At 52.2% G+C, this 23,586-nt stretch overlaps 7 protein-coding genes across 7 annotated transcripts; 4 read left to right on the forward strand and 3 right to left on the reverse strand.

Moving 5' to 3' along the window:
* Positions 1 to 188: 188 nt before the first annotated feature.
* On the forward strand, positions 189 to 5,781 carry AtWU_02410 (putative rRNA biogenesis protein RRP5; the record flags this gene model as incomplete). The annotated part of the gene is made up of 3 exons (XM_035497524.1): positions 189 to 671; positions 731 to 5,164; positions 5,224 to 5,781. 3 exons carry the CDS (start codon positions 189 to 191, stop codon positions 5,779 to 5,781), a joined length of 5,475 nt encoding a protein of 1,824 aa, XP_035353417.1.
* Positions 5,782 to 5,986: 205 nt separating this feature from the next.
* AtWU_02411 (uncharacterized protein) lies at positions 5,987 to 7,105 on the reverse strand (the record flags this gene model as incomplete). The annotated part of the gene is made up of 2 exons (XM_035497525.1): positions 5,987 to 7,010; positions 7,068 to 7,105. The coding sequence occupies 2 exons, from the start codon at positions 7,103 to 7,105 to the stop codon at positions 5,987 to 5,989; spliced, it is 1,062 nt and encodes a 353-aa protein (XP_035353418.1).
* A 1,887-nt stretch (positions 7,106 to 8,992) lies between these two features.
* AtWU_02412 (uncharacterized protein) lies at positions 8,993 to 10,593 on the forward strand (the record flags this gene model as incomplete). The annotated part of the gene is made up of 2 exons (XM_035497526.1): positions 8,993 to 9,393; positions 9,477 to 10,593. 2 exons carry the CDS (start codon positions 8,993 to 8,995, stop codon positions 10,591 to 10,593), a joined length of 1,518 nt encoding a protein of 505 aa, XP_035353419.1.
* Positions 10,594 to 11,271: 678 nt separating this feature from the next.
* AtWU_02413 (urease accessory protein UreD) lies at positions 11,272 to 12,342 on the reverse strand (the record flags this gene model as incomplete). Its single annotated transcript, XM_035497527.1, has 1 exon — positions 11,272 to 12,342. One exon carries the CDS (start codon positions 12,340 to 12,342, stop codon positions 11,272 to 11,274), a length of 1,071 nt encoding a protein of 356 aa, XP_035353420.1.
* Positions 12,343 to 13,550: 1,208 nt separating this feature from the next.
* AtWU_02414 (cohesin subunit IRR1) lies at positions 13,551 to 17,267 on the forward strand (the record flags this gene model as incomplete). The annotated part of the gene is made up of 2 exons (XM_035497528.1): positions 13,551 to 14,052; positions 14,119 to 17,267. 2 exons carry the CDS (start codon positions 13,551 to 13,553, stop codon positions 17,265 to 17,267), a joined length of 3,651 nt encoding a protein of 1,216 aa, XP_035353421.1.
* A 1,498-nt stretch (positions 17,268 to 18,765) lies between these two features.
* On the reverse strand, positions 18,766 to 20,759 carry AtWU_02415 (karyopherin alpha; the record flags this gene model as incomplete). Its single annotated transcript, XM_035497529.1, has 3 exons — positions 18,766 to 19,668; positions 19,728 to 20,237; positions 20,526 to 20,759. The coding sequence occupies 3 exons, from the start codon at positions 20,757 to 20,759 to the stop codon at positions 18,766 to 18,768; spliced, it is 1,647 nt and encodes a 548-aa protein (XP_035353422.1).
* A 713-nt stretch (positions 20,760 to 21,472) lies between these two features.
* On the forward strand, positions 21,473 to 23,510 carry AtWU_02416 (telomere-binding alpha subunit central domain protein; the record flags this gene model as incomplete). The annotated part of the gene is made up of 4 exons (XM_035497530.1): positions 21,473 to 21,727; positions 21,785 to 22,694; positions 22,760 to 23,123; positions 23,219 to 23,510. The coding sequence occupies 4 exons, from the start codon at positions 21,473 to 21,475 to the stop codon at positions 23,508 to 23,510; spliced, it is 1,821 nt and encodes a 606-aa protein (XP_035353423.1).
* Positions 23,511 to 23,586: the final 76 nt, after the last annotated feature.

Consider the following 23,586-nt stretch of genomic DNA (forward strand, 5'->3'; position numbering starts at 1 on the left):
TGTATATACCAATTAAGTTGGTTCGAGAATGGGCGGTACCCCCCAAACCAGAAGGCGGTCAGTATGATGATCGGCTTTTCCGTCCAGAAATTTTAATTTTTCTTGCATTGAAGAAGTACGATTTGGGAGCTTTGGAGCAGCTCATCGTGTCCGTACCTTCGTTTCGGACACTTCACACTTTTGCCACGATGGCTCCAATTAAGCGCAAGGGCAATGCCGCAGAGGAGGCATCTGCCCGTCAACCCCAGAAGCGTGTCCGTGTCGGAGCAGAGGATCGCAAGAAGGACCAGAAGAAACAGAAAACCGCATCGAATGATAGCAATTCCAAGCCCGACGCAAACTCTGCGCCCAAGGCTTCGGAACTCTCCGTCTTGCGCGATGACGAGCCTTCCTTCCCTCGTGGTGGTGGAAGCGTTTTGACGCCTCTCGAACGCAAGCAGATCCAGATCCAGGCAACGAAAGATGTCCTCTTCGAGCAGAAGGGCTCCAAGCCGTCTGCCGGCGACTTTGGAGATGATGGAATGGAAGACACAGATATGGAAGACGCCGGCGACGATACGAAATCTGCTGCCGCGAAGAAATCTCGCAAGAAGAAGACAAAGGGAAAGAAGGATGCAGAGAAGGATGCGACGGAGAAGAAAGATGTTCGCATTGAGGGTCTCAATTTCAAGGTATGTTTTTGAAGGGCAAGTGAGGCAATATATGCGCTTCTTGAAGCTTACAGATTTAGCGTATTGTACCGGGAACTATGGTACTAGGACAGGTTTCGAGTATCAACGCTCACGACATCGGACTGTCCCTGCCCAACAATCTCACTGGTTACGTGCCTTTAACATCCGTGTCCAAGGTGCTGGAGGAGAAGATTGAGAAGATTCTCAAGGATGACGGAAGCGACGAGGGGGAAGATGATGAGGACGACGACTCGCTAGACCTTCACAAATACTTCTACCTCGGCCAGTATTTGCGAGCATACGTTGTTTCCGCGGGAAGCAATGCCGCCGATGCCAGTGCTAAGAGCAGGAAGCGCATTGAGCTTTCAGTCGACCCAAGACAGGCCAACTCGGGTCTTTCGAAATCGGATCTGGTCGTCAACTCCGCTGTTCAAGCCTCGGTTGTCAGTGTGGAAGATCATGGTCTGGTTATGGACCTGGGTCTTGAGGGAGGTGAGGTCAAGGGATTTATGTCCTCCAAGGAAGTTGATCCCAAGACTCAGCCTTCCACTATCAAGGAAGGCTCGGTCTTCTTGTGTATGGTCACTGGCCAGAATGCTAACGGCAGTGTCATCAAGCTGTCCGCCAACCTCCAGTCCGCCGGTTCTATCAAAAAGTCACACTACCTCAGCACAGCTCCTACGATTACCTCTTTCCTCCCAGGTACTGCTGCGGAAATCCTTCTGACCGATGTTTCGTCAACTGGCATGGCCGGAAAGATCATGGGCATGCTGGATGCCACGGTCGATCTGGTTCAATCTGGGGGAAGCTCCGGAAAGGACGATCTGACCAAGAAATACAGCACTGGCGCCAAGATCAAGGGCCGTCTCGTCTGCACTTTCCCCTCCGCTGAGCCATACAAGGTTGGATTCTCGCTACTCGACCACGTCGCCAAATTTGCCACTGATGGCGGCCCCGGTTCCTCGGACGACGCACCCGCCATCTCTGCCATTGTGCCGGAGGCTAAGGTGGTTAAGGTGGAACCCGGTCTCGGTGTGTACGTGCAGATCGGTTCGACTAAGCATCTCGGATTCGTTCACGTGTCGCGACTTGCAGATGGACAGGTAGAAACCATTTCGCCTGAGCTTGGACCCTTCCGAGTTGAATCGGTGCACGAGGGAAGAGTGGTCGGATACAGTGCCATTGATAACCTGTACCTCCTGTCTTTCGAGAAGAAGGTCATTGATCAGCCTTTCCTCCGGGTCGAAGACGTGACCCTGGGTGCAGTTGTGAAAGGAAAGGTGGAGAAGCTTCTCATCGGAGCCAACGGTGTCGATGGCCTGATTGTTGTCCTTGCAGATGGCATCACAGGTCTTGTTCCGTCCATGCATTTCGCCGATACTCCTTTGCAATTCCCCGAGAAGAAGTTCCGCGAGGGTATGACGGTGTCGACCAGGATCTTGTCGGTCAACTTGGAGAAGCGCCAGATCCGTCTGACGCTGAAGAAGAGCTTGTTGAACAGCGAATCTGCGATCTGGAAGGACTATGAAGAAATCACTCCTGGCACCCAGTCCCCGGGAACCATCATCAAGATTCAACCCCATGGTGCTGTGGTTCAGTTCTACGGTTCAATCCGCGGTTTCCTTCCTGTGTCGGAGATGAGCGAGGCATACATCAAGGACCCTTCACAACACTTCAGACTCGGTCAAGTGGTCAATGTTCACGCCTTGAGCGTGGATGCCTCTCGTGAGAAGCTTGCTGTCTCTTGCAAGGATCCCGAGACTTTCACCGAGGCTTACAGGAAGGCTTTTGAGAACATTCACCCGGGCATGCTTGTCTCTGGTACAGTTTTCGAGAAGTCGGCCGACGATACGCTTCTTAAGTTGGATGATTATGGCCTTGTGGCTCGACTCAACGTTGAGCATGTGGTTGATGGCTCCCCTTCGAAGCAGGCCTCTACCCTTTCAAAGATCCGTGTTGGGCAGAAGCTCAATGAACTGATGGTGATCGACATTCAGCGCGCACATCGCCTCATCCGGGTAACGGGTAGACAGAGCCTGAAGAAGGCCGCTAAGCACGGCTCAATCCCGTCCAAGTTCGAGGACCTCAAGGAAGGTGCCGACGTTACGGGCTTCATCCGCAACATCACCATGAACGGTGTCTTCGTTGAATTTTTGGGTGGTGTTATTGGTCTCGTTCCTAAGCGACTTGTCGGTGATGAGAATGTCAACAAGCCGGACTATGACATGGCTCGGGGTCAAGTCGTCACCGCCACCGTTCATTCGGTCGACGCAGACTTTAAACGGTTCATCTTGAGCATGAACCCTTCGGAGGCCACCCACGCCGGTGCAAAGAAGAAGGCTGCCGCCAAGCCCGAACCCACTCCCACTGACGATGCCGTCGCTAACGCTATTGACGAGGGCATCAAGTCGATGTCTGATTTCACCTTCGGAAGGGTCACAAAGTGCAAGGTCGTGTCTGTCAGAGCGACTCAGGTCAACGTTCAGCTGGCCGACAACATCCAGGGCCGCATCGACGTCTCTGAGGTGTTTGACAAGTGGGAGGACATCAAGGATCGCAAGCAGCCCTTGCGCTTCTTCCGTCCCAAGCAGGTTATCTCAGCCAGGATTCTGGGTATCCACGACGCTCGCAATCACAAGTTCCTTCCTATCAGTCACCGCACCGGAAAGTTCCCGGTGTTCGAGCTGTCTGTGAAGCCAAGCTTCCTGCAGGCTGCCAACCCCAGTCCTTTGAACCTGGAGCAGGTCCAGGTTGGCTCGACATGGGTTGGTTTCGTCAACAACGTGGCCGATGACTGCCTTTGGATCAACTTGTCCCCCAATGTTCGCGGCAGACTGCGTCTTATGGACGCTTCCGATGACCTGTCCCTCCTTGCCGATGTGGAGAAGCACTATCCCGTGGGATCTGCGCTGAAGGTTCATGTTTCCGCGGTAGACGCTGACAAGGGCCGTCTGGATCTGTCCGCCAAGCAGCGCTCCGATAAGCTTGTCTTTGAAGATGTTTCGGTTGGAATGGTTCTGCCGGGACGTGTCACTAAGGTGACTGAACGACAGGTCATCATGCAGCTTAGCAAATCGATTGTTGGTGCTGTTGATCTGATTGATATGGCTGATGATTTCAGCAAGGCCAATCCTACTGTGTACCAGAAGAACGAAGTGCTCCGCGCGTGTGTCGTTGCCATTGACAAGGCTAACAAGAAGATCTCCCTCTCTCTGCGTCCGTCCAAGGTTCTCAGCTCCTCCCTGCCCGTCCAGGACAAGGAGGTTACCTCCATTAAGCAACTCAAGGTGAACGACGTTGTTCGTGGTTTCATCCGGAGGGTCGCAGACAACGGACTCTTCGTCACGGTCGGCCGCGATGTTACTGCGTATGTCCGCATCTCTGACCTTTCTGATTCCTACCTCAAGGAGTGGAAGGACTCCTTCCAGGCCGACCAACTGGTCAAGGGCCGTGTTACTGTGTCCGACTCGGAGCAAGGCAAGCTGCAGATGAGTTTGAAGGAGTCTGTTCTGGACCCCAACTACAAGGCTCCCATCACGCTTCACGACCTCAAGCCTGGCCAGATTGTTACTGGTAAGGTCCGCAAGGTCGAGGAGTTCGGTGCCTTTGTCGTCATCGACGGTTCTAAGAACATCAGCGGTCTTTGCCACCGCAGTGAAATGGCTGAGGGTCGTGTGGAAGATGCCCGGACCTTGTACGAAGAGGGCGATGCTGTGAAGGCCAAGATCCTCAAGATCGACCGTAAGCAGGAGAAAATCTCTTTCGGACTGAAGGCTTCCTACTTCGATGAGGAAGAGGACAGCGACGAAGAGGAGGAGGATGACGACTCTGAAGGCGTCAGCTTGGATGGCTTCGGTGGCGTTGATGTCGAGGGCAGCGACGATGAGGAGAGTGACGTTTCCATGGGCGGAGTCGACCTCGAGGGTGATAGTGACGAGGAGTCCGAAGAAGAGAGTGACGACGAGGAAATGACCGATGCACCAGCCAAGGCAAGCCGGAAAGACGGCGGACTCGGTGCTGGTGGTTTCGACTGGAGCGGCAACAACCAGGACAACGATGAGGCTGATGCCCGCTCAGACTCGGATGACGAGGAGGACTCGCGACCCAAGAAGAAGAAGAACCGCAAGCCCGAGATCCAGGTCGACCGGACCGGTGATCTGGATGCTAACGGACCCCAGTCTGTCGCCGACTACGAACGACTACTGCTCGGTGAGCCCGACTCCTCCCTCCTGTGGCTTCAGTACATGGCCTTCCAGTTGGAGCTGGGTGAGGTCGAGAAGGCTCGTGAGATTGCCGAGCGTGCTCTGCGCACCATCACCATCGGCCAGGACTCCGAGAAGCTGAACATCTGGGTGGCCATGCTCAACTTGGAGAACACCTACGGCAACGACGACACTCTGGAGGACGTCTTCAAGCGTGCGTGCCAGTACAACGATACCCAGGAGGTTTACGAGCGGACGATCAGCATCTACATCCAGTCTGGCAAGAACGAGGTAAGTTTCACCACATGTGCTTTGAGTTTCCTTTCGCATGCTAACAGAGTCACCTACAGAAAGCGGATGACCTCTTCCAGACCGCTCTCAAGAAGAAGGTCTTCGGATCCCCCAAGTTCTTCGTCAACTACGCCAGCTTCCTGTTCGACACCATGGCTGCTCCCGAGCGCGCTCGTGCGCTACTGCCTCGCGCCCTGCAGTCCCTGCCTTCCCACACCCACGTTGAGCTGACGTCCAAGTTCGGCCAGCTGGAGTTCCGCTCGGCTAACGGAGACATCGAGCGTGGTCGCACGGTGTTCGAGGGTCTACTGTCCTCGTTCCCCAAGAAGATCGATCTCTGGAACATCCTCTTGGATCTGGAGATCAAGAACGGCGATGCCGAGCAGGTCCGCCGTCTGTTCGAGCGGGTCCTGGGCATCCGCGACACGAAGAAGGGTGGCGCTGCCGCCGCCGTTGAGGCCAGCAAGAAGGTTCGGCCGAAGCAGGCGAAATTCTTCTTCAAGAAGTGGCTTTCCTTTGAGGAGAAGCTGGCGTCGGCTGAGGGTGGAAATGACAAGATGGTCGAGGAGATCAAGGCCAAGGCGGCCGACTACGTTAAGTCCTTGCAGCAGGAGTAGAGTGAGCATTGGTGTTTTTGTTCTTTTTCTTTTTGATATCTGGGACATACTTAGACATGATGTGTATCTTGTATATATAAAAAAGCATTTTCAGACGTGTTTCAAAAACTTCTTCTAGGGGTATTGGTAGTTGTTATCTACAACAATGCATCCTCCATCTATACCTCAATGCAGCCTCACATAGACAAATAGACAAACGAAGAGATTATCCCCTCCTCTTCTCAGCCATCAACCTCCGATACTCCTCAACAATATTCCTCCGCTCATTCGCCAACTCCTCTCTGCGCCTCAAACTCGTCGCTCCACCAGCAGCAGGAACATTCGCAACATCCACCTTGGCGCCTCCCCGTACCTTAAACACCTCTCTCGGCTTCGTCAACTGCGGCGGCGCCTGCACCACATCCAACGGACTAATCTGTTTATTCATCCGTTCCTTCTTCAACTTCGCCCACGGGTCCGCCTCCACCTTCGCCTGCTGCTGTTTCTGCACGCCCTTCTTCTTCGCCTTCCTCTTGCCTCCCTCCGCCTCCCACTCCTTCCACAGCCGCAACTGCTCCTCCATCTCCTCTTCGCGCTCTTCCCGCTCCGCCGCCTCCTTCTCTAATATCTCCAATTCTTCCTTCCGCCATTGCGATTGCAGTCGTAGCAGGTGCTTCTCATGCTTCGTCACCCGCGTTTCGCGGATCTTGGGCACATCTGTCGCGGACGGTTTCGTGCTGCGCGACATGTTGGAGAGGGGCATTTCGCGATCGACGCGCGCCGCGAAGTCGGAAAGTTTTTCGCCGGGGAGGATTTGCGGTTTTACTGCCTTTTCTTCGGCTTGCGAGGTTTCTGTAGTGCTGGGTGTGGTGGTAGTAGTGGTTGTAGCGGCCTTCTTCTTCTTGTTATTGTTCTTCTTGTTCGTTTGAGGAGGAACATCTTCGTCGGAGTCTGATGAATCGGAATCGTTATTCCCGTTACGTTTACGTTTCTTCTGCTGTGCGCCGTTTTGTTGCTTCTGCTGAAGTTGTAGTAGGTGGCGGAATGCGCGCGGAGTGTCGTCGGCCCATTCTGAGGTAGATTTGGATTTGACCTTGCGTTCCCCGATGGCTTGTTTTGTGGGTTTGGCTGGTGTTTGTGGTTTGCCGCCCTTGCCTCCTTTGCCTCCTTTGCCTTTGCCTTTGGTGGGTTTGGAGGGATCGCGGACGGGAAGGGGTTTGGCGATTACGGTGGGGGGGAGGTCGTAGGTGCTGTTGTGGTTTTTTGATTAGTGGGTTGGTATTGTTTATTATGGGTTGGAGACTTACTTGGCATCCTTCTCACGGCGCTTGTGTTTGTGAGGCATTGTAATGGTTCTATATGTGGGTTGTTGTGGTAGATGGGGTATCGGTGTTGGTTAGATGGAGTTGAAACTTTTTTTGAGTTTCCCTTTTCGGGTGGGCGGCGTATCTTATCGCCGCTGATAAGGATGGGATCTTAGTACTATCTACGGAGGACATTGGAGACATCATTGCGAATGGGTTTGGGTCTGGTTGTTTCTACAGGATATTATTGTGTGTATGTTTTCTGTAAAGATGGTACCACCGATATAATTCCATTTGGTTTTTGTTATGTGGCTGGTTTGGTACAAAGGATCAAGGATGGTATAGTAGACCTGTGATATATGTTGGACCCTTTGTAGGGCCAGCCTAGAATATATATTCCGACCTATCAAGTAGGATTGAACAGCATAGGGCAGAACAACTCTACATGAACCTGACCATAATAGGGATTATAGTAAATAAACAAATAAAATAATATAATCATACCTAATGAGCAACCCAGTTTTCATTTCTAAGCATTCGACCACCAGGCTCCAGAGTGTAATCCGTACATCCGAAATGCAAGCTAGACTGACTGCCCTCTCGGATGTAAACCACCAGTTAAATGCGATGCAACGCTGGCCCTACACTGTACTGACTTAGAAGCCACACAACACTGTCATTCGACCATAGCTAAATGTCTCACTCACACAACTGCTACATTATAAAGTAGTAATCATCCTCTAGGTTTATAATCCTAGCAATATCCAGTATTAACCCTACTGTGTAAGTACTACTAGTAGCAGTGTGTTGGACCACTTGTTGTTCTGCAACCGCTGCAGACAGCCTGCAGCCTAGCCAATTTAGTGCGAGAAGTCTGGTCTGGTCCGGCACTAATCAATTCCCCGATCACCTCATGCCTTTGCACTGCACTCTGGGTAAGTCGGCACCATAGAATGTTGTTCAAGGGTTCCATCCACATCCACTGCTGTTCCGCGGGATTTATTTTTTCTCGCCCCCCCTCTCTCCTGTACGTTTGTGTCCCACAGTGGGTGGTGGTGGCCGTGTCATTTTCTGCTGATGATCCATGTGTTTAGGCAACAGTCTCATCTTCTTCGATTACTGCCTTATTGTATATAGTAGTAATTATTACTAGTACGTAGAATGCTTGTGATGAGGTGAGGTTAGACAAAGAAGGGGACCCTTGAAACTAGTAATTTAAAATAATGGTGTCTGACATATAGGTAAGCACTATCATTCACTGCAGTATTAGGAACAAGACTTTCTTAGGTTGGATGGAAGGGTAGACTAGTTGGGATGGACCAATCGTCAGCTTCAGTACCGCACATGGGCGTGTTGGCTCGTTCCCCGACTTCTTCTGGCCAGACAGAAGGATTGTACTAAGGTTTCAGTACTGAATAATTTTCCATGGATAGGAACGAGAAAGATGTGTGTCAAGACAGGGTCTACACGAATCCCAAGTGTGGTCGTCAGCACGCAAAGAGAAAGAGGGAATATCAAGATGGGTGACATGGTTGATCGGTGAATATCAAAATTAAATATGACTGTGACAACCAAATTTACCTTTTGGAAAGTGGAGATCGCTTCCATTCACCCTCACATTCTTCCCGGGGCCCTGCGGCAATTCGGCTGCAACTGATGGATCCCACCCCCTCTTCCTCATCCTCCAGGGCACTTTCCCCCATTGATTGAATGAATCATGGGACAACCGTTGGTGGTCCGGGCAGCTTTTCTCGCTCGACTTATCGGCATTTGCCTGACCCCCAATATATAATATAAACCCCCATAAAGCGACCCCATTTTACCCTACTTACTACTCCTACTCCTACTCTCTTTCCTCCCTCTTGGTTCCTGACTAGCAGTGAGTGAGTGAGTGAGTGAGTAAGTAGTGAGTGAGCGGATCAAGCAGTATGGCCTCTTCGTCTCCCTCGGCTTACCCTCATTCCACCTTTTCCAATCACGACGATAAAAGTCAATTGGACCGGTTCCCATTAGACAAGGATTTTGAGACGAGTACTGCCCTCAATGACCCGGCCTACGATGCTGATATAGAAGCATCCCAATTCTACGCGGCCAAGCGACCACGATCGGGGGGTATGCGGGGAATCGTTGCTCTTATCGCCGCCTACTTATCGCCGCGGGAGAAACAAAAGAAGCATCACCGCCAGCCCGCCGACGCTCGCCCACTGCTCGCCTCCGCCAACAACGCCACTCCCACTGCCGCCTGGCATTCCTCCTCGCGACAATATCAAAGAATCAAATCATTGTCGCGGTGCTTGTGTTACCCTCTCCTGGGACTCCTCGTCATGCTGTGAGTCGAGTTCCCCACCCACCTTCCCTCAACCTCTTCCCCTAATGGGTGAGTGTTCCGTCAACTCACCTCCAACGATACAGGGGCGTCGTCCAGTTCATCTCCATTGCCTGCAGCATCGCCGTCTCCTTCTTCCCCGACGAATTCGACCGTGCCATCGAGCGGTGGCGTCATAGCGACCAGCGATCCCCTTCCGCGGACATCCTGCATTGGCCAACAGACATCTCCAGAGATATCGTCCCCGTGCGATGCCACTCTCACAATGACTACTGGCGCCCCGTGCCGTTGTTCTCTGCCCTGCAGGCTGGTTGTACCGGCGTGGAGGCCGATGTGTGGCTCGTCGAAGATGACCTCTACGTCGGCCATACCATGTCGGCGCTGACGCCCCAGCGAACTCTGCGCAACCTGTACATCAACCCGCTGCTGCGCATTCTCGAGCAGCAAAACCCCATCACCGACCTCCACCCTCAGCGCGACAGTCCGCCGCAAGGGGTCTTCGACATGGATCCCTCGCAAACCCTAATCCTGTTGATCGACTTTAAAACGGACGGTCAAGAAACTTGGAACTACGTGCATGCACAGCTCGCCCCGCTCCGCGAGCGCGGCTATCTTTCCTTCTTCAACGGCACCGACATCATTCCGGGCCCCATAACCGTTGTCGGCACCGGCAATACCCCCTTCAACCTAGTCACGGCCAACACCACCTACCGCGATATCTTCTTCGATGCACCGCTCGACAAACTTGTCGACGAGAACATCACCACCGAGGACTACAACAATGATGATGACGTCTCCCTCTCAAATACCCCCGAAGCCGCAAAAGACACAGGGATAGCCACCCGCGCCACCAAGAATGTCGGTCAAGGCCTGTCCGGCATTTCCGACGCAGAAATCGGCCCCGACACCTTTGATTGGACCAATAGCTACTACGCTTCCGTCTCCTTCAAGAAATCCATCGGCATGCCCTGGTCCTTCCGGCTCTCCCAGCGCCAAGTCGATCAGATCCGCGCCCAGATCCGCGCCGCTCATCGTCATGGCCTTAAAGTCCGCTACTGGGGCGTACCCGCCTGGCCACGGAGTCTGCGCAACCATCTTTGGAGCTTACTCGTCCGCGAAGGTATCGACTATCTGAACGTGGATGATCTGCGCAGCGCCACTCGTCAGGATTGGCGGCCTAGAATCTCGGATTGGTGGAGTTGATTGTAAATAGTTCGGTTTTTCTTTCTTCTTTCTTTTTTTTTTTTTCTTTTTTGTTTTCTTTCCCTTTTCTCACATACATCGATCGCATGCAATGATCGCCCCCCACGCTATTCACCTGGTGTGATGCATGGTCTTTCTACTACTAGACGATGATGATAAAGATGGCGTTTTTTTTGGGCTTTCTTCTTTTTTTGTGCTAGGTAGATACCCACATGATGGTTTTGGGATCAGTATTGATTCAGTTTTTCTTTGGGGAGGTCTGGTTTAGGTTTAGCTACTAGTCAGTTGTTGAGGGGAAATCTGGGGAGTGATTGGTTGGTTGGTTTACTAGATAGCTGCGGAAGTACTACTACTACACTAGAGTACTAGATGATGCTGGTTGTGAATAGATCAGTGAAGAAGAAATTCTGATCATTTTGGCTCAAAATCTGAGCTGATGACTTCTATTAACTTCTCGTGGATGGGTTACTTTGGACTGCGGTTCTCTTGGTGATGAAAGAAAAAAGTAACTGTTTGATTTGGAAACATATCTGTTTCGGGGGATACGTGATCCGGGTATCATCTATCTATGAAGATAGTAAAAAAATAACAGAAAAGATAACTGGCTAGTCCCTCCCGAGGGACGAGCGGAAAGACGTAGTATGTATGAAAAATAAGACCCCTATGTGGATAGGTAAATCACATACAAAACAACGCTTCCTCACCGAACTCACGGAACACCGTACCCTCCTCGCGCAGAATCCCACCCAGCCAATCCTTGGCCGTTGCAAATTCCTTCGCGCCAAACTTCACCAGCACAAACCCGGCACGCACCCGTGCTGCCGTGAATGTCACTTGGGAATCATAGTTGGGCGTGGACTCCATAGCGGCCGGCGCCGAGGAGGCCCAATTCCTTGCGCCAATCCTCGGTAGCGAGGAGAACCGGTCCATGATGAAAGACGCGAGCTTTTCAAAGACTGGCCCGTAGAGAATCAAGGTCCCCACGACCCCGTGCGGTCGGGTACGCTCCCGTAACAGATTACTACGGTCGCATGTGTCCACTCCGTTTTCAAGAAGGGCCACGTCAACCTCGTCATCGAGAATGAGCGAGTCCCGGAGCAGCAGCTTCTTCTTTGGCAGTGCTCCTTTCCCGTCTGTTGTTGTAGTCCATACCTCGTTCTTGCCTCGCCAGAGATGGAAGTCCCAGCTCTCACCACGGGACGTCCGGCCTTCTGTCACCCAGTCGAGAATGCAGAGACTGCTCTTATTTAGACCGTCGACCGTGAAGGTCTGGACTTGCTCATAGCGACTGTCTTTGTATGGCACAGCTGGGTCTGGCAGATAGCAGAGAGCAGCACCGTCGCCGACATGCACGTCTAATGTTTGCCGACTCTTGTCGGAGAGAGAGTGTTTGAGAGTGCTGCGGTGGCCCTTCATGCTGATGGGCTCAGTCTTGAAAATCTTGGTGCTCCCTTGTGGTGTTGTCACGACCATACGGGTGTGAGCTTCGAGGGTAATGGAGACCGAAATGTGGTCGCCTGGTAGCAGGCCTCCGCCGTAGGTGAGAAGGTAGAGGTGGACGGGGTTGGAAGGACATTTTGAGAGAGCGGCGTTCTGCGGAACGAAGCCGGGGACACGAGTGAGGAGTTTGAGAGGATATTTATAGGTGAGGGTCGTGAGAGAGGGATTTGCTGGTGGGAGGAGAGAGAGAACCACCTTGCCATGGCCCGGCTTTGCGATGGAGGACTCAAAGGGAGACTTTATCGGCATGATTGCAGATTTTTTGTGAAGTACATGAACAACAAGAAGAAAAAGTAGAAGAAGGATAGAGAGAGGGAGTAAGAGAGAGAGTGAGTAATTGAAGGTGGATATTTTATGGGTGGAGGTAGAAGGAAAAGAGCGAGACGAAGACGGAATGCTTGGCTTTTAACCGCATGGTCGAGCAGTTGCTCATCGCGGCGTGAGAGGAGAACCAGATGATGAAATGGAGCTGGGGGTGACGATGTTTGCTTTCCCCAGGTCCGGGCCAGACGTTGGGGGGGGGGGAAAGGGAGGGAAGGAGTGGACTATCGTCAGGCAAAAGGAACAGCTGATGGGCTGTGCTACTGCGCGGAGAGAAGATCGAGGATCGCCAGACTTCAATGGCGTCGCAAAATCAGCATCAAGGCGGGGTCTTGATGGAGATGACTGGAATTTGATGGTCTGGCACTTCTTGGCCCTTCAATCGCGTCTTTTTTAGGAAGTCGCGATGGAGCCCCCCGTGGTTTCCATTACGGCATCGATTACTTCCTCCTCCGCACTTCCCGCTTTGGGGCTTGCGCCAGGGCTAGGGTTGGCCCCGTCACCTGGTCACCTGCTCGCCAGTGCCAAGCGTGTACCTTCCCTTTCTGGGAGTAGTTCGGTAATTATATTTTTATTCTTTTCCGCCTGTCATTTTACATCCTCCATACAAAGTCACGGGGTCTAGCTTGTGTATTATTCAGAAGCGGAGTTTTGTCGCCTGAGGCTGCCACGCCTGTTGGCTCCCCGTCATCGCCAGGCACCAAAGCGCGTCGTCCGTCAACGAGCCAAAGTCAAGATCCCCAAAGTCCCTCCTCCGTCGTCCTATCTAACCCCCCTCCCTCTCTCCTCCCCGTATCCCTTGGGTCCCACTTCCGGCTTCCGCATGTCCTCAATTGCTTCCCTTTACTATTGATCTATCTTATTTTTCACGTTTCTTCCCCGCCCACTGTCCGCGTGCCGCAACGTGCCTCAAACGCGCGCGCAAACCCGGAAGTCATTGGGAAACCCCCCAACATCGCGTTTGGCGGCTCCCGTTTCATCTCTATCTTTGACAGATCACCAACCCCCACGTCCAAGTACGCTCTACGCCCTGCGAAATCCTCTGAAAACATCCATCCAATGAATTCCGTTGGATCCCGACTGACCGTTTTTCCGACTTACAGTGATATAATATCTTTCCCCGACAGACAGACGATATGGAAGCCGAGTCGCCCCTCTCAACACCTCAGCCGGACCAGACCCAGAGTGATGCCTCCCCGTCAACAGACAGGAGGAAGTCGGGTCGCGTGACGCGAAAACCAGAGCTGTACTCCCAGAGCTTTGGCGCCAGCAATGGTGCGACCGCAGGCGGGGCTAAGCGCAAGCGCACCACGACTGGCGATGATAACGATGATGACAATGAACTGAGCAACGAGGACGCGTCCGAGTCAGACAGTGATGAGCCCGGCGACGAAGATCCCGACGAAGAGGAACTGCGCGAGAAGAAGCGGGCTGCGCGCAAAGCGGCTGCCAAGAAGCAGTCGTCTTCATCGAAACCGAAGCCCAAGTCCCGTACCGCGAAGAAACCCAAGGTCGCTGGCAACGGCCTACCTAGTCGCCTGGCCCTGCGGCCCGCTGCCAACGGAAAGAAACCGGTTTCACGTCCCAGGCAGATGAAAGCGCGACTCACCATGGCTGCGCGCGAGGGCGGTCTCTATGGTAGGTGTCTTACTCCAATTGATCCCTTGGCGTAAATGCTATAGCTGACACGGATTTCGTTCCTAGCGGAGGTCTTTGGCAAGGGACGGACCGTCGAAACGGTTGCGGCGGAGTGGCTTACGCATTATCAAGAAGAACAGCAGGAGGCAGTGTGCGACATGGTTAACTTCATGCTGAAATGCTCGGGAACTGATCTAGAAGTAACGACCGTTGATATTGAGAATGTCGACCACGCCCCACATCGTGTGAGTGATTTGGCAAATCAGTACCAAACTTTAGGAATTTCCGAGTACCCCTTGATCTCCAAGTCCAGGAAACTGAGGTCTTTCCACCCCGTTTTGGAGAGTTTCATCATGACCCTGATCCAAACCCTGCACCACTCGTCCGTGCTATACAGCGATCCGAACCTTTTCGAGAACATCCAAGTTTGGATCTCGTCCCTGTCCTCTTCCGGATGCCGGCCTTTCAGACACACCGCTACCGTTGTCTCCCTGGCCACGATGAATGCTTTCTGTGATATTGCGCGGGAGGTCAACACCACTGTCTCCACGTCCCGCAAACAGCTGGAAAGTGAGAAGAAAAAGCGGTCAGTGAACAAGGGCCGAGTCGAAGCTATTGAGACAGCGATCGAGGAGGGTGAGAAGAAGCTGGAGATGATCGACGACTACCTGAAAGATGGTGTGAACGTTGTCTTCGTCCATCGCTACCGGGATATCGACCCCGCCATCCGCGCCGAGTGCCTGGCAGCTCTGGGACGCTGGATGCGCACCTATCGCGAGTACTTTTTCGAGGGCCAGTTCCTTCGTTATTTTGGCTGGAACCTCTCTGACGCCGCGGGCCAATCGCGTGCAGTGGTAGTTGAGCAGCTCAAGTCCCTCTATGAGATCAAAGACAACATGGCGGGCCTTCGATCGTTCACGGAACGTTTCCGCCAACGCCTGGTAGAAATGGCTGCCCACGATGCTGAGATTACTGTGCGCACTTCTGCTATCGAGCTCCTTGACCTGATTCGCGATGCTGGATTGATTGAACCGGCTGATGTGGATACGGTCGGCAAACTCGTTTTCGACTCCGAACCCCGGATCCGTAAAGCGGCTGGTCGCTTCTTCGTTGCGAATGTCGAGGATGTGTTCGACTCCACCATGGAGAAGATGGCAGAGGAGGCTGGCGAGATCTTCGGTGATGAAGATGAGGACGATTTCGAGTCACCCAAGCGCTCTTGGATCAAGTTCAAGTGCCTAGCAGATATTCTCCAAGCCTACGACGATCTCGAGAATGAAAGTGCCGAGGAAACCGTGGCGCCACGAGATGCGCTTTCGGGTGCTCCGATGGACACACGTTTCGTTCTTGCCACGGAGGCCATTTATCCCCATCTCACCGACCTTGCTCACTGGCAGTCTCTGGCAGGATACCTTCTCTATGACCATTCCCAGATCCCGGAGGACCCCAGCGAGGATGATACTGCTGCTGTGGTCCGAAAATCGTACAAGATGCAAGAAGGTCAGGAAGTGATCCTTCTGGAAGTACTGTGCTGCGCAGTTAAACTGCGCGTCCTAGAGATTGCCAAGTCAGACATTGATAAGAGGGGCCGGAAAGTCAAGGCATTGACCGACAAGATCCCAGAACTGCAGGAGGAGATCTCGCATAGCCTGGCGCAGATCATTCCACAGCTGCTCAACAAATACGGCTCCGTACCGGAGGCGGCATTTGCGGTCTTGAGGCTTGAACATCTCGTCGACTTGGAAAAGATCGAGGATATACAAAAAGACGCAACGGCTTATACCGCGTTGTTGAACGACATAAACAAGCAATTCTTGACCCATTCAGACCAGGATGTCCTGGCCGAGGCCAGCGTTGCGTTTATTCATGCAAAGAGCTCCGATGATATGCGCGAGGCGCTCGAGGGCAAGATTCAGGAGCTATGGGACAACGTGGTGGAGACTCTGAGCACTCTGTCACGAAAGCAGGACGTGTCAAAGGGAGGCTCGATATCTCCCGCGACCCTGAACGAACTCGTCAACACAGTGATCCGGATATCCAACCTTGCCAGTGTGACGGACTGTACGCATGTCTTGGAAACCATGCCTTCTGGTCGATCGAAGGGTAAGCGCACAGACGTTTCTGAAGCACCATTCAACGCTCTCGTGCATCTGATGAAACGGGGGCTGCGCGACCCGGAGGATGATGAGGATCTCGCCAAGGCAGAAAGTGAACTGGTTACAAACAGCATTCGGACGCTTCTGTTCTACTTCATGTGGAAGGTGCAGACATTGACCACGGCCCTGAATGCAGGAAAGGCATCGTTTAATACGGCATACTTCGAGGCTCTGACCAAGGGCCGTGAGATTTTTACCACAACACTTGTTGCTATCATGAAGCAGCGCTTGGGGCTGGACGACATCAGGTTTTGCGCAGCCACGACGCTTCTAGACCTTCAGACCTTATTCGGCACCCTTCGCCATGCTGGACTGACTGCAGCCAATGACGAGGATGTAATCCTCCAGACTCAAAGTCTTGTCCAAGAGATCGGACGTGAGCCAAAGACACTCATCGCCAGGATACATAGCATAGCAGAACGCACGTACGCGAGGAAGATCCGAGTTCCCATAAGGGCTGCCGATGATGACGGGCTGTCCGACGAAGACATCCGGAAAGCACCCCAGGATGAAGACGACGAAGAGTCCGAACCCGAAGAAATACTGGACGACGAGCGCCTCCGATCGAGCATCATTGCCGAACAACGCCTGTGCGAACTGACCGGCAAGATTGTCCTCGCCATCGTCGGACGCATCATCGACGCCACCGGATCAGACAGTGGGGCATTAACGAAGAAACTGCTCAAGAACCGGTCCCAGCTGGGTCGAAACTACCGTGAAGTCCTCGCCTATCTTGGGGACCTCATACCCAGCAGGAGCACAGCAACACGAGCCGCCACACGAAGTAAACAACCATCGGCGCAAAGCAAAACCCAGAATGGTGCTGGCGCCAGCAAGCGAGCAGGAGAGCACAAATCCGCCGAACGGATAGACGACGACGAAGAGGACGAGGATGAGAACGACGCTGAAGAAGAATCCCATCACGAAGATGACGAAGAGGAGGACCTACGAGCCCGTGGCCTCCTCGAAGAGGAGAACATCGACCAAGACCACGATGAGGAGGAAGAGGAAGAGGACGATAATCCAGATCCGGACGAGGACGAAGTTATGGGTGATTAGTTTATTTCTGTTTCCATCATACCATTCATGTCTTGTCTATTAAGTTGATATTTTCTTTTTCGGACGAAAATTATTAGGGAAAGGCACGCAGTATCAAAGGTGTCAATTTGCTATTCTAGGCCATTTACCTTTCTTTATCTTTCTGATTGATTGCGATTCGGTGTGACGATCTATTGTCATTTTCTTCAATCTTCGATTCTCCCTTCTGTCCTTCCAATTCAATATGCGGGGTCTCTTTGCTTTTTCTTCATTTCTACTACCCACCCCGGCTTTCCATCTTACTGTTACTACTATGTAGCCCTGGCTTGATATCACTACTCTTCGTTTCTTGATTTACTTCTGTCTCCATTAAGCTTCCTTTGCCCCGGACAATGAAGGAGATACTCGCAAACTACACATAATTGTTTTCTTCGTTCCAACTTCCGTAGAGAAAAGTCTGCCTGGCTCTCCCAAGTGGGTGTTCCAACATGAGTAGTCTACAGGCAGGGGATGTTCTAGGCTCTCTTTATCTTGCCTGTATAACGCCCTACGACCTCTACGGTTGTACAAATGTACGTACCTGTGTATCTGTGTGATACGATTAGTATTTGGTGTGAGGACAAGTTTGCTTTGGGCAAGTTGGCTCGGTGTATTTCACTCCGTGTCAGGATTACATGGAAAGAAACCAAGGGAACACATATGAGATGTTTCAGCGTAGGTAAGGCATATATGGGGTGAAAAAGAATATGTCAATTTCCAGGGCTAGGTTTACTATCCACCATGACTGGATCTGTTGGATCTCTTTAAACTATACTGAGTTTGTTCCTGTTTCTCTAAGGATTCCAAACCACATCCAGGGACAGAGCCAGTGGTCTGCGTATGCCGACACCAACGCCTAGTAGTATTCCTTTATTTTTGTCTGTCTAGGCGATAAGGGGACGGAAAGCACCTAAGCCCGCAAAACAACCACAACCGAAGGGATAATCCAGAGGAAATGAACAAGAATGAGACCGAAAAAAGAAAACAAATACGCCTGTGTATGAGGGATGCTACGGGGTGGTACCAGAGTAATAGGCACGTATAAGAAGGGGTACATGATGGTGAATCTTTATCGTTCGTGATGGTCAAAACAGAGGGGAAGAATCATGATACGGGAAGGGAAAATGGGAATGGGGGAGGGGGAGGGGGAGGACAGAAGGGGTTAAAATGAGGAAACCTGGAAGGGCAAAACAAGAAAGAGTCGGAAGAGACTTCGCAAAGTTACTCCAAGGATGGCCAGAAGCCACACTAGACACCGCCGTTCTTGAGTCACGAGAAGCCTGGAATAATGAAGTGATAATCTCGTCCCAGAGCCTCCACGAACTCAAGGTTGAGGGGTCCACATGGCGGCATGGTGACCGCCAGGTGTAGATCTAGCGAGAAAGAATCAAAATAGATGGGTGCAGATCTCTCATGTGGGGTCATTGTTTCATTGCCAGTAGAATGCGTGTCAATTTTGTTTTTGTCTTGTTTTTTGTTTTTACATATCCATGGAGTCACCACCGTTGGCGAAGTTGAATCCGCCCTGCTGTTGCGTGGTGCCGAGGGCGAATCCAGTCTGGGTCTGCTGAGGAGCAACCTCATCAATGTCACCAGCCTCGTCCTCATCAGAGAAGTACTTCTCGATGATGTTGTACGCCTTCATGTAGATCTCCTCGTTGGCGTTGTTCTGGCAGTCATGGATCTTCTCCATACCACCGGCCTCTTCGATGAACAGGGCATAGCGGTTGACGTTTGCCTCGGCCTGGCCAGCCTCCTTGTCCATCTCGCCGACCTTAAGGATGTTCTCCAGACCATCCAGAGCAACCTGGATAATCTTGTTGTCAGGGCAAGCAAGAAGGTCGCACAGGGGCTTGATGCATCCCTGGGACACAAGGTAGCGGATCTGATCAGGCTTCTGCAGACCACCGGAGGTGGCGTTGGAGATGGCCCAGCAGGCCTCCTTACGCGTCTTGAAGTCACCGTTCGCCAGCAGGTTGATCAAGGGAGGGATAATGCCGGCGTCGACGACGGCCTGGATCTGGCTGGAGTTACCAGCAGTGATGTTGGAGATAGTCCAGCACGCCTCCTTACGGATACCGTCCTTGGTGGAGCTCAGCAGAGCAAGGAGGGCGGGAAGAGCACCGCAGTTGATGATGACCTGGGTCTGGACATCGTCACCAGTGACGATGTTGCCAACCGACCGGAGAGCGGGGGTCTGGACTGAGGTCGAGGCGTGCATGAGGAGCTCGACAAGACGGCGGGGGATGCCGGCCTCGATGACAGCCTGGATCTTGTCGTTGGCGCCATCGGACAGGTAGGAGATGGCCCAGCAAGCATCGATCAGGACCTCATCATCAAGCATGTAGATGAGCTTAGCAAGGACAGGAAGAGCGGGGGCAATCTTTGGAATTCATTGTTAGCGACAACAGCTCGTTAGCATGAGAAGAGAGGATGACATACGGTGTTCCAATCAGGCTGAGGCGTCTTGCCGCGGCAGAAGTTGCTCAGGGTCCAGGTAGCGTTGCGCAGCATGCTCAGCTTCCGGCCATCGTTGATGAGGTTCAGCAGAGGACGCAGAGCACCGGCGTTAAGGACAAAGTCACGGCATTGAGGGCTGTCACCCGCAATGTTACCAAGGGCCCAGACGGCCTGCTCACGAACATCGGGCTCAGGGCTGCTCAGGAGCTCGCAGAAGATCGGCACAGCACCAGCCTCGATAACGACCTGGGTCTGTTGGGCGGAACCGGAGGCAATGTTGGTCAAAGCCCAAGCGGCTTCGAACTGAACAAGAGTGTGGGGGGATCGGAGGAATTCAACAAAGCGGCTCACGACACCGGTCTCGATGACACGCTCAATGGGAGGGTTGCGCTCCTTGGAGAGCAATTTCCTGAACTTGGTGGTGGCTTGGATCTGCTGGTCGATCTGATCGGAGAAGACGCCCTTAACCATCTCGGGGAGCTCCACATTAAGCTAGAAAACCATCCATTAGCTAATTTGCACAGGAATGAACACATCTTTGCTGAGCGCAATGGTAGTCTTGATGATGCTGGTCGTGTGCTTGTCTAGTCAAGGCCGAGAGAGGGCTCGCCCGGCGGCAAAGCGGTGAAAAGCTCTCACTGGGACGCATCTGGACAAGCAAGACCGACCAGAAAGAAAGATCGAAAACGGGCAGCCGACGGGCGCAGCTCCCGGTCGGGAAAGGAACAAAGAAATCGAACAATGGATATAGAAACAAAAAGAAATGCAGGAACCGCATACCTCACTCTCGATGGCGCTGGCCTCATCGTCACTCTCGGCAGCTACGCCGCCGCCCACACCAATGCCGCCATCGCGGGTCTGGATACCTCTCCTCTTGGCCAAATTCTCATCTCTCTTCTGCTTTCTGATTTCAACCTGTTGTTCCTCACGACGACGACGGAGCTCGTCAGGCCGGAACTGGTTCCGGGCCTTGAACTGAGTGCGACGATGCTCGGGGATGTAGCGCTCGGCCATGGTTGCTTGGGACACAGAGGGGTGAAAACAAAGCGCACCACAACCGGGTGTATTAGCTTAAGAAATGGGGGGAAGAGAAAAGGGAGATGAGGGAGAAAAGAAGAAGATGAAGTAGATAGCAAGATGTGGGAGATGGGAATCCCAGCGAGCTAAATAAGGGGATAGAGAAAGAGGCTAGACAAAGGAAGAAAGGACAAGCGCAAAGCTGAGATGGTAGAAGGAGGGGAAAAAAGTGTTGATGCTCTTCGGAGGTGGGATTGCCCAGTCACGGGACGCCGCTGATTTGCTGTTTTCGTCCAGCTCCGCCCGCAAGCGCCACTTCCGCCTAAGCGAAGTTGGCGCCGGTTCCTCTCATTTCTTTGCCTTACATACGCGTCTGCTTGTTTCTTTATCTATATTGGATCAGTTGTGATCGAGAAACCTTCTGACGCTGTTCTGGAAACCGGCTGTCTTGCGAGCCATTTCTAATTCGGGCCCTTCTGGTGGATGCGTTGTTTACGTGTATTACTACTAACTGCTCCACTCGGTCCCGCGTCGATCTATTCGCGGTTCGATCAACAATACTACTTCTAGTAACTTATTTATCTATATTAACAGCCAAGGAGATCCGACCTCACGACGTTTCAGTCCTGCAGTGGATGCATTATATGCATCAGGCTCTGTTCTACCGTGGCTTCAATATGAATTGTGCGACATAACGTAATTTCCACACCATGTCTCGCTTCGTGGATGTGTCCACTGCGCTCTCTGCGCAGGGCAGAGTAAGTGTCATTGGCGTCGTAGTCGACGTCTTCGGTGGGATTTGGAAGTCTAGAGGCTCGTCCAGCTGTATCACCTTTACCATCAAGGACTCAGGTCTTGACAATGGACATACATGGGACGGGTTGAAAATAAAATATTTCAAAGACAATGAGAGCCATTTACCTCCCGTCCAAGTACGCGATGTGATCCTGATACGAGATCTGTGGGTTCGTGAGGCTTGATTAGACCCCTTCATAGGTGACAGACTGACTCTTTGACTGCAGATAAGAAATTTTAAAGGAGACCCGCTGGGAGTCGCTGCCCAGGATAGAGAAGTACCTTGGGCAATCTTTCGCTTGGACCCGGATCCCACGTCTAGTCCTGCACCCCTTTGTGGCCCTACACACTTTGAACCATCGCCTTCGGAGAAGATACATGCTCTTAATTTGATGAATAGCCTCCCTGCGGTCGATGGCTTCCGCAAAGCCCCAGCCCAGGATACTCCGCGTGGCCCCTATATTGTCCAGGCTGCAATTCCAAATTCCAAGCCTTATCCGCACAAGAAGCTCTCACTTGTCAAGGATATTGTAGAGCGAAACTATGTTGATCTCGTTGGGGAAATTGTCAAGATCTATACCAACGACAGTGAAAAGGTCGTCCTCTATTTCACCGATTACACGGCCAACGATGGTCTCGAAGACCGCCGAATAGGCGCTGCCGGTGACAATGACTTTGGCACTGAAGGAGATGTCTACGGTTATCAAAAAAAACCCAAGAAGAAATGGACAGGACCTGTTGGACGAATGACTCTCACAATCACCCTCTGGGAACCCCATGCGTCGTATGCACGCCAACACCTAAAGAATAACGATCTCATCCAGCTATACAATGTGCATGTCAAGCGCAGCCGCATCAATGGGATCTTAGAGGCCAGTGTTCACACAAACCGCACGAATCCAAATTCAGTGAATGTACATACCTTGGACCGTCGCAAAGATACATTTGTCGAGCAATTTTTACAGCGTAGGACGGAATACTGGAAAGCGAATCCTCGGAAGCGGGAACCGGAAAACGAAGCCCAGCAAGTTCCCAAGAGAAGCACCAAGAAACAGCGAAAGAGAGCCGAAAAGGTGGAAGAAGGCCAAGTTCCCATCACAGCAGCAAGCAGCAAGCGATATGCACCAAATGAGAACAGTGAGTCATGCTGTCTGGTTAATAGCCACTGTGGTATTGTACAATTGATTGACAGTCCATGACAGTCATAGCCGGCAACCCGTCTGTTCCTACAATGTCCCTCGAAGCGATCCTCTCAAACAAACTCCATGACAACATCTCATATAACAACATACAGTACCGCTTCCCTTTCCAGAATTTCTGCTACCGAACCACAGTTCGTGTGGTCGATTTCTTCCCCCCACGACTGGAAGACTTCTCCGTCCCCGAAGACTCCTCCGGCGAGGGAACCTCCCAGAGAGACCCCGACCGGTTCATTAGATGGGAGTGGCGCTTTTGTCTGCTCGTGGAAAGCGTCCCTCCTCCACCCGCAGGCCAAGCAAAAGAACAGATGAGGTTATTTGTTGCTGGCCCGGACGCGGAGTATCTATTGGGATTAACTGCAGTCGAGTAAGTGTTGCCGATCACCCCTTGCATAATTGACCTAAAGTATGAAAGTCTCGTGAGACCGATCTTCTAACTTTAAATCTTCCTACGTCCATTAGTCTAAGACGAAACCAACACGACCTAAAAGAACTCCGAGAAAAGCTCTTTATTTTATGGGGCGACCTCGAGGAGCGCAAGAGAGCGGCCCTGCACGACGGAAAGCAAGACATAGGTCCAGTTTCATGCAGACCTTTCAATTGCTGCATTCAAGAATATGGTGTCCTCTGCAGACATCGCCCTGATACGGAGAACACCACCACTAATAACGAAGATGACGAGAATGGCTGTAGCCATGACGACTGCTTTGGCTGGGAGAGGCGCTTTGCTATGTTCATGACTACTATATCGTAACACACTTTTTGCATGCAAAACTGCTTTCTGGGAATAACGGTGGTGTTTGCTGTTGTATACATAGGGTACTTTGTTT

The sequence above is a fragment of the Aspergillus tubingensis genome (assembly GCF_013340325.1).
Source record: "Aspergillus tubingensis WU-2223L DNA, scaffold_3, whole genome shotgun sequence".
Lineage (NCBI taxonomy): Eukaryota > Fungi > Ascomycota > Eurotiomycetes > Eurotiales > Aspergillaceae > Aspergillus > Aspergillus tubingensis.